This window comes from Anolis sagrei, chromosome 1, assembly GCF_037176765.1.
Source record: "Anolis sagrei isolate rAnoSag1 chromosome 1, rAnoSag1.mat, whole genome shotgun sequence".
Lineage (NCBI taxonomy): Eukaryota > Metazoa > Chordata > Lepidosauria > Squamata > Dactyloidae > Anolis > Anolis sagrei.
The window spans coordinates 86,911,218-86,924,842 of record NC_090021.1 but is presented as its reverse complement, the minus strand read 5'-3'; the positions used below and the strand labels follow the sequence as shown (position 1 = coordinate 86,924,842).

Sequence of the window (13,625 nt, the reverse complement as noted above, 5' to 3'; positions counted from 1 at the left end):
ACCCTAAGGTAAACCTATTGTTCTTGTTTTTTTGGGGAAGGGGCAACATGTATTCAAAGAAGGTTTGATGCAGACTTCCCCTAAGGCTGAGAGAATATGACTTGTCCAAAGTCACCCAGTAGGCTTCCATGGCTGAGTGGGATTCAAATGCTGGTCTCTAGAGTGGTAGTCTCACTGGCTTACTGTGTTATATTTTAATTATTCCAAAAAAGGGGATTAAGTACAAGTAAACAATTACTTCTAAAGCTTTCTTTCCAAGCTCTGACCTTGGAAATCTATATAAGGTTGTCATAAGGTTAAAGTGGGCTCAGAATTCTATACATCTCTTGCTGAGCGCATCAGAAAGCCAGGCAATTAAAAACTCACTGAATGTGTTTGTTTTGACATTCTCTTCTAGGACAGTTTTCCGGCTCGCTTTGGAGGAATTCATTTTGTCAATCAACCGTGGTACATCCATGCCCTCTACACAGTGATACGGCCCTTTTTAAAGGAAAAGACAAGGAAAAGGGTATTTATTTTTCTCTTCTTCCCCATCTGATTTTGTAGCATATCAATTGGGGTGCATCACTTGCATTGAAAAATAAGAAGCATTGTATATTTGTCAAGTTTTTTTATAATAATAATTTCAAAGACATATTCAGCTACCTTCAAAGCATATGCCTGCTATATCATGCAAGATTTCATATCTTTGGGGAAAGCTTTGGATATCCATCAGATGAGTCATAGGTTTCAAGATCTTAAGATGCTTTATAGATGTCCGGTCATCTTATTTTGAAATATGTGCTCCCTATAAAACATTATACATAACAATTTTTATAAAGAGGATGATAATGTGGCAAAGGACAAACAAACATATTTTTCAGCAACTACTCAACAATAAGCAGAAGCTATGATTTTAAAAGCTGTGCTATGCTTTAAAGAGATTCAAAAGTAAAACTAAGGCAGCTTGAATGAGTCTGAATAGAAATGAGAGAAGACGGCAATTTGTTCTGTTTGCTACAGGCAGTTAACCTGCTCTTTAAATTAAGTCTCAGAATAACTCCAGTGCTGAAGTTAAAACAATAGAGTAATATGTTCCCCACATGCACTTTGTCAATAGTTAGTCTCTCAAGTTCTGTACCCATGAGTACCAGTAACTTCCAAAGATAATCAAATGTATATTCAATTAATATTTCTAAGGTATGGTGTTCTCTATGGATTTTACATTAGACAAAAATACAATGACTAAATTCTATAAATCAGTGTGAGCCTAAGTAGATATTCTTATCTGTTATTAACTGATAATAATAATACTTTATTTATACCCCGCCACCATCTCCCCAAGGGACTCGGTGCGGCTTACATGAGGCCGAGCCCACAATACATCAGTAATACAAACAATAACAACAATAATACAAACAATAAAATAAAACTCATAACAAAAAATAAGCAATAAACATTAACACAACGATGTTTAAAAAACCTATGGCTGGGCCAAATGTAATAATTAAAAATTTAAAGATAATGCTGAGCATGAATAGGTGAAATATGACTAGGATAGAGTTTTCGGAGAGGGATGGGGCGTGCAGACAATCCTAGATCATTAATAAAGTGCATTTAAGGACATATTGCTGGGAATATAGCAGTTTGACAGCCATAGTTCCATCCTATGAAATCCTGGCATTTGTAGTTCGTTGTGGAAGCAGAGTGCACTGGCAGAAATGGGTAAATTATCTAGCAAAACTACAAACCCCAAAGTTTTGTACCACTCAACTGTGGCAGTAAATGTGGTGTCAAACTGCTGTAGTTCTGTAGTGTGGATATGGCCTCAGAGGAGGAATGATGGCTGGTGTGCTGATCAAAGTCTGTGTTCATTGCCCATGTTCTTCATCAGGATGCTAAAGTGTTTGGCTTTGGCTGTGACCGCAGTGTGAAAAAGTGTACTTATAGAGAAATCTTCCTGTGTGTGTGTGCTTATGCACACACGCGCGCACACACAGATACATACATGAGCACTAACATCTTTCCCTTTACAAGAACTGCCCTCCAGCATCATGTTTATAGGTTTTTCTTTTGTTTTTTGAAATGCAGCCAAATTTGAAAAGCAGCTTGAAATGGAGCGCAGAGTGAGTCTAGCATTTGGAAGGGAATAAAAGAAACCTCCTCTATAGATGCAGAAGCCCTTGAGGGTACTTGAAAAGGCTCACCTGATCACTGGCATCAACAGCCCATAGAAGAAATTGGAGAGAAGCAGCAGAATTAGCATACACTCTTGTAGTCTTCGCATTGAGATTTGATGAAGGAAGATCACATAATTTCTATGACAGATAACACAGATCTCTCTTGCAAAATATTTTAAACAATCCTTTTGGTGATGAGTGCTTTGTTTTCATTTTTTGAAAACTACAGATGTTATATACTCCAAGGGTTTTTGTTATTATTCTCTTTCTCTGTTTTCAGAAGCAATGTAGTGTTTCTCATTTGTATGCTTTATTTTATTTCAGGCTAGAGAATATGCTCAGGGAGACTTCAATGGACTTAAAGAACCATGACTCTTTATTCTTTTCAAATTAAGGACACACACTTAAAAGCTTCTCTTGCTAGATTTATTTGTGTCCTCTTTCCAGCTTTGTGAAACATCATTCCACTATGAGATATATTAGAAATAATCAGAATTTCAGAATTCATTCCCATGAGTTGGAGCCAGTGTTGCATGAACAGAATGCGCTCATGTAAGGAAGTCTGTTGAACACTTGTTATTCTTACAAGCTAGGTGGTTCTGATTTGAGTGAAGCACTCATTTTGTTTCAGTTTGTCCCATTCCTTCTCAAGTCCCAGCCCTTCTACGTAAGCAACATGTGGTGCATAAGCTTACTCTACAAAGTTTTTAGCATTCCCTGCCAAGGAGTGCTGGTGCCTCGCCAAACTACAACTCCCAAGATCCCATTGCATTGAGCCGTTGCACTTAAAGGGGTGTTGAACTGCATTATTTCTACAGTGTAGAAGTCCAATGCATTCACTTTTGATGTTCCAGTGTATTTATATATACAGATATATTAATCTTTGGCATACATTGTTGGTAACCAGGATAATTTTTCTAGACTAGGAATGTAATTCCACGCCAATTTCTTCTCAAAGAAAGCAACAAAGTCATTTTAGCAGTGTTCTTCCCAATGTGAGAAAGTTATCTAAAACCATCCCACTTCTCAAAAATCTACAAAAATTATTCTGCAAATAACCCACATGCTGTTGTTTTGGGCAACCCCATCCCCCAGAAAATAATATTTATAGGTAGAAATCATATTTACTATATAGAAAAGGCTGTTTCCTATTTATTTATTTATTTAGAAGTTCTATATACCGGTCCAAGGAGGGACTCAGGCCGGTTCACAACATGTGTTCATATACAATAATATACAAAACAACACAATGCATCATCATTACACATTAAAATATAATATCTTAAAATATAATATGTTATAATATATATATGTTTCCTGAGGGGAAAATGTTTTGTATGCAACTCAAACCATTTTTGTAGGTAAAACACCAATTACAGGAAATATAATCTCCATGCAGAAAATTCTGTTCCTTGTGCAAAACAACTGTGTGTGGATTTTATGAAAAATGAGTCCTGAACTGTGATCATTCTCCTTGGTCCAGAATTCTTCTCCTCGGGGTTTCAAAAAACAAACAATCATGTTTTTCAACAATGTAATTTTTTAAATATCCTTTCTATTCTTATTCTAGACTTGCATTAATGAGATGTCTAATTTCTCTTGTCTGAACAGGAGACAGTGAGCTTAAAGCTCCTTACTTACTGAAACTTTCAGTTCAAATAGAAAATCTTTCATGATAAAGACTTTGACATTGTGCTATAGGTCAGTATTTCTTAAGCTATGGTTCCAACCACAAATGGTATCCTCTTACCTCACATTGTGTTCCCAAAAAAACTGGCAGCAGTAAAGTTTTCTGAACATCACCTAATGGCAGTTTTAGACATTTACACTCATCTGTTGTGCAGTGTTTACAGTGAATTTTGCAGAAGATGTTTTAGCTGTACCAGATAAAAAGGAAAATCAGTCTGTTTAGCAAGCCTTGCAAATGCTGATTTTTTATCAGTAAAAGTTTGATTTCTATACTTATTTTATATACTTATATACCTGGAATAATGTAAAAATCTCTCAGGCAGAAAGGGATCCCCAAGGGAAAATGTTTAAGAAGCCCTGTTATAGGTCATCTAGTTCGTGTTTTAAAGATATTTCTCATCTTTTAACAGATATTTCTCCATGGAAATAACCTCAACAGTCTGCACCAGCTTATTCATCCTGAGATTCTGCCTTCTGAATTTGGAGGAATGCTGCCCCCTTACGATATGGGTACATGGGCACGAACACTGCTAGATCATGAATATGATGATGACAGTGAATATAATGTGGATTCCTACAACACTTGTGCAAAAGAAGTTGAAAAGGACCTATCTCCCAAATCCATGAAGAGGTATGTTGCATAGGGCTTCTAAAGCAGAGGGTGAAAGTTAGCTGATCACCAGACTGAATGTCAGCCATTGAAGATCAAGACGAAGTTGGGCAGGGATTTGGAGAATCCAAGCTGTAATCCCCACTGAGCTATGAAAATCATTGGGTGTCCTAATCATTCTCTCTCAGCTTAATCTATCTCACAGGGGTTTGGGCAGATAACGTGGGCCATGTATACTATCTTAAGGTCCCTGGAGATCAAATGGCATATAAAAATAATTTTTTAAAAATCAGTATTAAATATATGGTATGTCATTCAACCTTCTCCATAAAAGATAGGTCACATTAGTGATGTAAGATGATGGTATAATCACATCTTGAATTATGGAATTCGTGTTTATCCTGTGAAGAGGTGGATTCCAAGTGTGCATGAAGCAGATTGATATTTATATGTCTAGATTATACTGAGTCTCCTTTGGGTGAGAAGGGAGGAATATAAATAAAGTGTTATTATTATTATTATTATTATTATAAACAATAAAATGTCAAATTGCTAGGTGTAGGTAGAAAAGAAAGAGAGCTAATGTCCTTTTTGTCCATATGCCAAACATTGCCATCTCTACAGGAGACTGAAAAGTGCGCATCATTATAAATTTAGGAAGGAGGTAAATCTTAAACACTGAGTAACAGGGGTCACATTGTTGGTGGAAACATTATTTATTCATTATAGGGCTACATTACTATGTGGATATCAGAAGTTTGCAATTCTGCAATATCAGTAACAAGAATTGATTATTGATGTGAGTATTGCTATAGAGAAGAAAGAAAAGGAAATTCATTTCTAATCTTTCAGTATTGAGAGCCAGGGTGGCATCATGGTTTGAGTGTTGGTTTAGGAGACTGAGAGACTAGGCTTTGAATCCCTGGCCTGTCATGGAAATCCAAGTGAACTTTTCTCAGCCTTAGAAAAAAGGTAATGGAAAACTACCTCTTAATTTTTCCCCCCAAGCAAATTATGCAATATGATTGCCATAAATAGGAATCAACCTACAGACACCTACAGGCCCGTAGCCAGGATTTCGATTTTTTTTTGGGGGGGGGGGGGGGAGAGGGCTGAGTCTGAGTGAAAGAGAGTCTACCATAGCAAACCTTTTGTATCATTACCCCAATACCCCCATGCATATGGGATATATTGAGTATGGTGATCAGATCATGATATGAATAAACATAACAGTTTAAATAATGCACCAGTAAGGCCTTTTTGCGAACCACCATGAGAATTTCGTGGGGGGGGGGGGTGAAGCCCCTTAAGCCCCCCCCCCCCCCGGCCACATGCCTGGACACCTAGCAACAGCAAAAATGATGTAGTGTTAGACATTATTTTATGTTGCTAAAAGTAATTTTGTCACTCAATGTCCACTATAATCATTTAGCCTGTTAGCCTATTCATAGTTTTAATACATTGTTTACATTCCATGGGAAGTCTACAAAAACATGTTTCGTGTTCATCTTTAGGTTTTCCTGAAGTATTTTGACTAGAAGTTGAATTATTTTTTAAAAAGCAGGCAATTGTTTTCTTTTGTGTTTTAAGGCAATGAATAATTGCCTGTATGTAAGCCGCCTTGAGTCCCCTTTGGGGTAGAGAAAGGAGGAGTATAAATAAGGTAAATAAAATAAAAACATATTTTTGGCTGAGACTCATCTTGCTCCTGACTGTGCAGAACATTTGGTGCTTAAACACATTTTTTTGAGAAAGTTAAATAGGATCTCCAGGTAGCATGTGACGCCTGGTATCAAAATACTATGGTATGCTGGAAATATTCCATAGTCAGCAGGCTATGGCTAGGGATAGAAATCTGTTCTGCTTCTGCACTTAGGGAAGGAGTGGGCAGAGATGTCTTTGGTGGAGCGTTACACTCCGTGAGGCCCATAGAGGATTGTGATATTTTTCTGTAACCTGGTGTGAAATACGGATGGGAAGAAAATTGAGATGGGAATCAGAGAAACTTACTGAAACTGACTCAGAAATTTTCATAGCCATACTTATGGCTGGCATGAGGCTATATGCAATTTAAGCCCTTTCTACTGAGTTACCAGGCTATTGTCACATAATTACTCATACTAGTTTTGGCTTCAACTATAGCCAGCAAACCTATGTTTTCTGTGATCCATTGAATTCACTTAGGCTTTTAAAGGATCTGATAGCATTGTTGTTGTTGTTGTTGTTGTTGTTGTTGTTGTTGTTATTATATTTATTTATACCCTGCTTTATCTCTCTTGAAAGGGACTCAAAGTAGTTTTTAATTAAAAACATTAGTACACAATTTAAATTATACAAATATACAAACATTAAAACAGAATTAAATCTAAACAGTATTTCAAATTCACAGTTAAAAACCATTCAACATATTCAATGCGGATTCAAGTTAATACCACAGCAGCTCCTAACTTGATCTTAAAAACTTCTGCTGCTGTACTTCTGCTGTTTGTATCTGTCCAATTTACTCAGAAATGGGCAACCTGCAACCTGCAGGGGGTTTGAACCTGCATTTAAAACCCCACTGCAAACACATTAGTTCAGGCATATGCAACAGGGATCTCTTCTTTTGAAGCCCACCAATTTGGAGGAGAGAATATCGGGGAGAGAGAGAGATGGAACCAAATATTTCAATTTCTATCCACCACTGGCTTCAACCTTACCTAATGCTCATTTCCAATCAAAGATTGTTTGTCCCATGTGTCTTTTAATATAAAAAGGTTGTTTGCCTCTGCTTTAGAGCCATAGGAATAAGCTCCATTAACTGCACTCTATTTGCAACATTTCCTTTAGACTGTTTTCACTTATGCTGTTTCACTTATTAAATATATGTCTCTCTATACATGTTTACAAACTTTTTGTTCATGTTCGGGGAATTAGCATTTCCAGAAGTCAACAGATTTTTGTAATTGCAGCTACTATTAATGCTGACCTCCCTTCCATTTAACTGTACTATGTGTGTTTCATTTGTAACAATCCTTGAATCCCAGTTGAAGATAATGATGTTCACAATTGAATTGGGAGTCTAACTATTTGAGCCTACTTCACAACTTATTATGTTGTAAAGTTCCAACTTGCCTTATAACTACTAGCTTTATATATTAACTTAAGTGGGGCCTGTGCAACATTTTTGGATTTTATTTCAATGTTTATTTCTGCTTTCAAAGTATCAGATACTGAATTGATTTGAAAAAAGGGGGGTCATTCTAGGTAAGCTTAGAGGTCCTTACCTCCAATATGTTTCATTGTGAAGTAAGTGACTGTAAACAATTCAATATATTTCTGCCTGGAAAGAAAAAGAGTCAAAACATAACCTGGAAACCAACTGATTGATACCCTTGTGTTATCTTTCTCTATGCATGGAATATAATACTGGCAGAATGATCAGAGAAATATTTATTTCAAAAGATTCTAGAAATATTTCACTAATTAGTTTGAAAGATTGGCAACCAGGTTCCCTAGGTAATCTTTTGGGCCCATTGTCCTTTACGATTGGCCATGTTGGCTGAGGTTGGTGGGAGTTGTCCATAAGATCTTGAGAGGTATCATTGGTTGCCTACCATATTTCCCAAGCATATTTTCAGGGAACACCCACTTCTTTTTAAAATTTCTTGACCTCACTCCATGTGTCTTTTAATAATCCATATCAAACATTTGTTTTTATTACTTTTTCAGGTCTCAGTCCGTTGTGGACCCTGGAGTGTTAAAGCGTGTGGATAAAAGCGAAGAGGAAAACATGCAGCCATTGCTTTCACTTGACTAACAATGCCTGAGCATCAAACATGAATTGGGGTGGAAGGTATTGCCTTTCAGCAACAAGCAAACCATTGGGAGAGAATCAGAACCAGCTGGAGTTCTATTTTCATGTTAATGTAGCATAATGTAATGAGGCAGCAGGTTTTGCCAGTCATCCTGGAACATGGGTGCCCTGAGCTGGAAAACAGGGTGGGGAAAATGGAAAGATATCAGTAATATATTCTGTAAGTGCCAACCTGTTTGTAAATAGAGTCTGTTCCTTCTCTCTGCATTTGTAAGTAAGGGTAGGGATGTAGTGTGGGGGGAAAATAGAGTGACTATTAAAATATGCCAGTTGAATGCACTGTAAAAGAACAGATAGTACTCAGATAAAAACAAACAAGAACATGTAAGTAAATTTCATCCTTTTTATACAAAGCTATATGACAGTTTTCATACTTTCCATAGTTTTCATTTAACAACAGAATGCAGAATCCTATAGACATTGTATATGGTGTGATGTTTCCAGTCTGATAAGATGGTATTTCATAGACATTGCTATGGTTTGCAATTTGCATTATTTTTTTTGTAAAGAACATTTTAGTAGCAGGAAGCTGAGCACCATCCCTAGGTTTATGAGATATATCTAATTTTTAATATGTTCACACCAACTGTGGATTCCAGTGCTCTCTGGGTCCTGACCAATTAGCTGGGCTTCAAAATGTCTGCCTCACACTTTGTTCATGTCTCAGAACTTTCCTCCTTGTATGGAACATACTCGGTAATGCCCTGCTATTAATTCATAATACTTAGCAGCAACAGACTGATGCATCATTTCTAAAACTTCTGAAACTGAAGTCTGAATACATATCTTTATATTTTTACCAGTCTCTACGTATAAAGTGTCAATGGTAGATGAGTATATTTAATCAAGGATTTATAAAAACAAAAAAATCATACCTATTTGGTGTGCCTAGAGTTTATTATAGATTGTATATTAAGACAATGTCGTTGTTAGTTATCATAGTAAATGATTTACAGTATATTCTGGCATATAAGACTACTTTTTAACCCAAGAAAATCTTCTCAAAAGCCAGGGGTCGTCTTATACGTGGGTGTAGTCTTATGCATGGGAGTTGTCTTAACTCTATATTTTAACTGGAAAAGTTGGGGGTCATCTTATACACCCAGTCGTCTTATATGCCGGAATATACGGTAAGTACAGCACCCTACTTCAGGCAAAATTTGATTATTGTTAAGTATGTAGTACAATGCCATGTTGAGGTCACTTTTTTTGTTTTGTGATGTAAATGTGTAGATGAAATATGTGCCATATTAGACATGGAATACATTTTTACCTCAAAAGACCAAACTGTCTCCAAAGTGGACTGTACATGGTCAGCTGTAGTTTAGGGGATATGTTTTCATCTTTGATGTGTGCTGATATGCATGACTATTTCTGCTGAACATCAAGGCAAGAATGTGTCCTACAACTATCCAAACCTCTTTCACCAGGATTTAATATTCCATTTGAACAGAAATAACAAGTACTCTTGCTTGTAATAACCAAAATTGAATGTCTGAACTTTTAAGGTCTCTAAAGAAATGTATCAGAATCAGTTCGGGGATATTTGTGATAATTAGGACCAGAATTGTATTGGCATCCTACAGCCTATTGAAAATCTTCAGAGACTTTCAATTTCAAGAAGGGAGAATGACTTGCTTATCTTCATCACATCCCTACCATCCAGAGATTTATGAGTCTTGAAAAAAGAGGTCTCATTTTGTTCCTGCACTGTCCTTGTAGAATTTACTTGTTCATTCTCGCCAGTCATCATAAGGTTCAACACTATTCTGCCCTGAAAAACACCAAACTTTTGTCATTTTGGAAGCTAAACAAGGTTGGATCTAGTTAGTGATTGTGTAGGACACCATCAGGAAACCCTCAGGTAGGACTTGGAAAAAATCATAGCTGAAATCCTGGAGAGCTATTGCTGCCTGTCAGACTTGATAATTGAGTCTGACTCCAGTATAAGGTAGTTCTCTAGATTTCTGTGTGCTATTACTGTTTACCACAGCTGAATTTTATGATAATATGGGGCTGTAGTGTCACAAAGACCATGTTATATGTGCCTGAATGCTAATTTGAGAGATTCTTATTTAACCTTAATTCCTCTTTCTCTAGTTTCCATTTTGTCAGTTGCGTCCTTTGAGGGCTAGAACATTCACTTGGTTACATTATTAAACTATTCATCATTCTAGTAGCAATGGGCTATTACATACAGTGTCACTCAGATAGACTTCTGCTTGTGAGTGTGATTCTACCTCTTTCCCACATAGCATCACCAGATCTGCTCTGGAAGATCTCCTAAGCTGAGGCGCATGCATGAAACTGCAAAGCAGAAGGAGAATCTACTCCACTGCTTGGAGATAGTAACTTACAACTACAAATTATTGTGAAGAACCAATTATATGTCAAAACAGAAAGACATCAGAGTTAGGAAAAATGCAACCATGGGAACACCAACCCAAACTGTTAAATTGTTGTCAGGGATAGCTTTTAATTGGGAATAATACCCAAAGATTTTGAGTTAAAAAATGATTACCTCTTGGATGATGAATTGTGTTCCTGTGGCTTCCCTTAGGCTGTTTTATAGTATTTCCTGCAACAGGTACTATTAGACGATCTAAGCTTTTTGTGGCACACTTGTATGATACATGCTTTCATACACACCAACTTTACATTCATACTGCACATTAGTGAGTATGCATTAAAAAGAAAATCCATGCAAATAGGATGGGGCTATGAACATTTCATGTTATTAGCTCTTGATGAATAATAACCAGCCTCAGCATGTTGCTAGAAATACAGCTGAAGCCCTTTCATCCACAATAATACAAATACTGCATGTATCTAACTTAGTATGTGTGACTCACAGGACAGATGAAGAAGTGATTTCAATAAATATTTGCTATTTTACACTAAAAATCCCTAAAGCTTAGAAGTCTTCAATACAGTGCTACTCTTTCAGCATGGTATCATTAGGATGAGAATGCTGTGGGACATTTGGAATCTTTATGCCATAAATCAACAGGGTAGTGAAATTTGGGGGTGCTATTATCTATTTGAATAAGTTGTCACATACTTTTGACTTTATAATGGATTAACATAATTTAGATGCAACCGTTTTCACCACCAGCAATAGTAACAGTAGAAATGACAAAATGCTGAGCTATGCACATATATTAAATTTGGCCCTTTTCCTATCTATGTGATGGAAGAAAAACACAAGAGCTGAAAATATCCTTATATAACCACCACCTATAAAGATAAATGTTTTGTAGCCTTTCTAGAGTGGATTGCCAACATGCATATTTCATGCCTGGGAAATTATAATTGCCAAATGAATGCCAAATAAGGTGTTATGTTGTGGCAAATCAGAACTGGATTGTGTTGATTGGATTAAAGAGTAGTGGATGAATGTTCCTTTTGTTGGTCCTTGGGGAAAAGGGTGGGTGGTGTGTTAGAAAGTTTGGCTAGGTAGCCTTTTAATCCTTTCAAACTGTCATATGGAAGCTGTCATGCCCACATGGACATCGAGCTCCAAGAACTCTTCATTAATTCTCCACAAAACAGGCATGTTTTGAACTGTCACATTAATTTTGTCTTCATGCTGCTAGACTGGCTGAGCTACATTTGAAGGACCTGGCTGAGTGGGAGAGTGGACTCTCTCCACAAATAGCTGGAAGAGCTATCCTTTCAGTAGGACAGTATGTATATTAATGCTCCATCCCTTTACTTTTTAATCTTTGTTCATCTGCAAATTGGAAAGAAATTTTCACTTGCTAAGTACAGAACTCAATTTTCCATATCACTAAGGCTTGCCCCACTCATAATCCCAAATGTGTGCAATCTAGGTAAAATAAATCAGAGGCTTGGTTTGGCAATGTTGCTTATTGGACTATTGGCCACAGAAAAGCAGAGGCCAAGCTCTGAGTCAAGGTTTTCTTGATTGGATGACTCTAATTCATAACAATGAAAGATTGGGGATTTTCCCCTAAGTAGTGTCAGAACTAATTTTTCTGATGTTAACATGTTCCTTATTTAAATTTCAGTAAAGTCAGTAGTGATTAACCATGGCTGACAGTTTCCAAATATCTGGAGACAGAGCCATGGCTCACATGGCTTTACTAATTTCACTTTACAAAAACTGAGAGCGTGTGTCCCTCTATTTCATTTAAATACCTTTGTAAAAGTCATTGTTCTTAGAACCTTTATTAAACTCTGTGAAAGAAAAATCAGTATGGAATGTCACGACTCCTCTGTTCAGTGAAGAACTTGCTTTTGTTTTATTTTTGCATTCGAATTCTTGTCTGTGTGTGCACCCTTAACTGCAGTTTATGAAATGCATTCTAATGTCTAATTCATGTATGGCATTCAGATAGTCTTCTCAGGAGGTGGTGATTTTACATAATTCACCCTCCATATTTCAGTAAAAACAAACTAAGATATTCGAAAGGAAGAAGACTCACAGCAGAATGTCTGGTTTTCTAAGAATTTCAGCAGATTATAGTTAATTTCTGCTACTAGGTAAGAATATAGTGATATGAGATTATTTAATTGGTTCAATTTCTCTTCAAAATTTAAGATTTCTAACACAATCAGAAAAAATGCAATAAAAGAAACCTAGCCATTTTTTGGTGATTGTTGCATTACTTGATCTTTCTGAGTTCGGTTCCAAAGCAGATTTTCCATCTTTGCTTTTCCCTAGCAGAAATTCCCAGCTTTGCAGGTCTTACAGAAAACTTTTGGTTTCTACACATGTGTTCTTACTCTTTTCTCTCTGTATGGAAAACTCAGATCTTACCAGCTCTTCATTTTTGGCCCATTTTTCCACTTTGTTGCATAGCAAGGAAGGAGTGTGCCACACGCCATCAAACAACGCACAGCAGGCCCTGCCCACATTCCTCCCAAAGTGGGGTGGAAGCTCTGAAAGGTGCTTCCTCCTCCACTACAGGGAGGAAAGTGTAGTTTGGGTAGCCCATATGATGGGGGAAAGGGTGGCAGGGCAATGCACGTTGCCATCCTTTCCCCCATCTGATGAGGGAAAGAGTGCGGGCGCGGGGGCACCACAAGCTGCCCTACATGCCTTCCCTTTTGCCAGCAATTGCTGGTGCAATGGCATGGCCCAAAAGGGCCATGTGAAGAGGTCCTTAGTCTAAAATTTAAAAGAAATGTATTTGTAAGTGCCTTTAAGTTGCCTGATGACTTACGGCAACATCATGAATTTCATGGGGTTTTCTTAAGCAAGGAATATGTAGAAGTGATGTGCCAGTTCCTTTCTCTGAAATATAGCTAATAGCACCTGGAATTTATTGCCAGTCTCCCATGCTGC

General features: G+C 37.1%; 1 protein-coding gene across 1 annotated transcript in view; it reads left to right on the top strand.

Annotated features, from left to right (window-relative positions):
- CLVS2 (clavesin 2) overlaps positions 1–12,531 on the top strand; it is a 52,728-nt gene extending 40,197 nt beyond the window's left edge. The window contains exons 3-5 of the mRNA XM_060753275.2: positions 398–508; positions 4,259–4,479; positions 8,170–12,531. Coding sequence (XP_060609258.1) covers positions 398–508; positions 4,259–4,479; positions 8,170–8,257 — 420 coding nt within the window. The 3' untranslated portion in view covers positions 8,258–12,531. The remainder of the gene's footprint in view (positions 1–397; positions 509–4,258; positions 4,480–8,169) is intronic.
- The last annotated feature ends 1,094 nt before the right edge of the window (positions 12,532–13,625 follow it).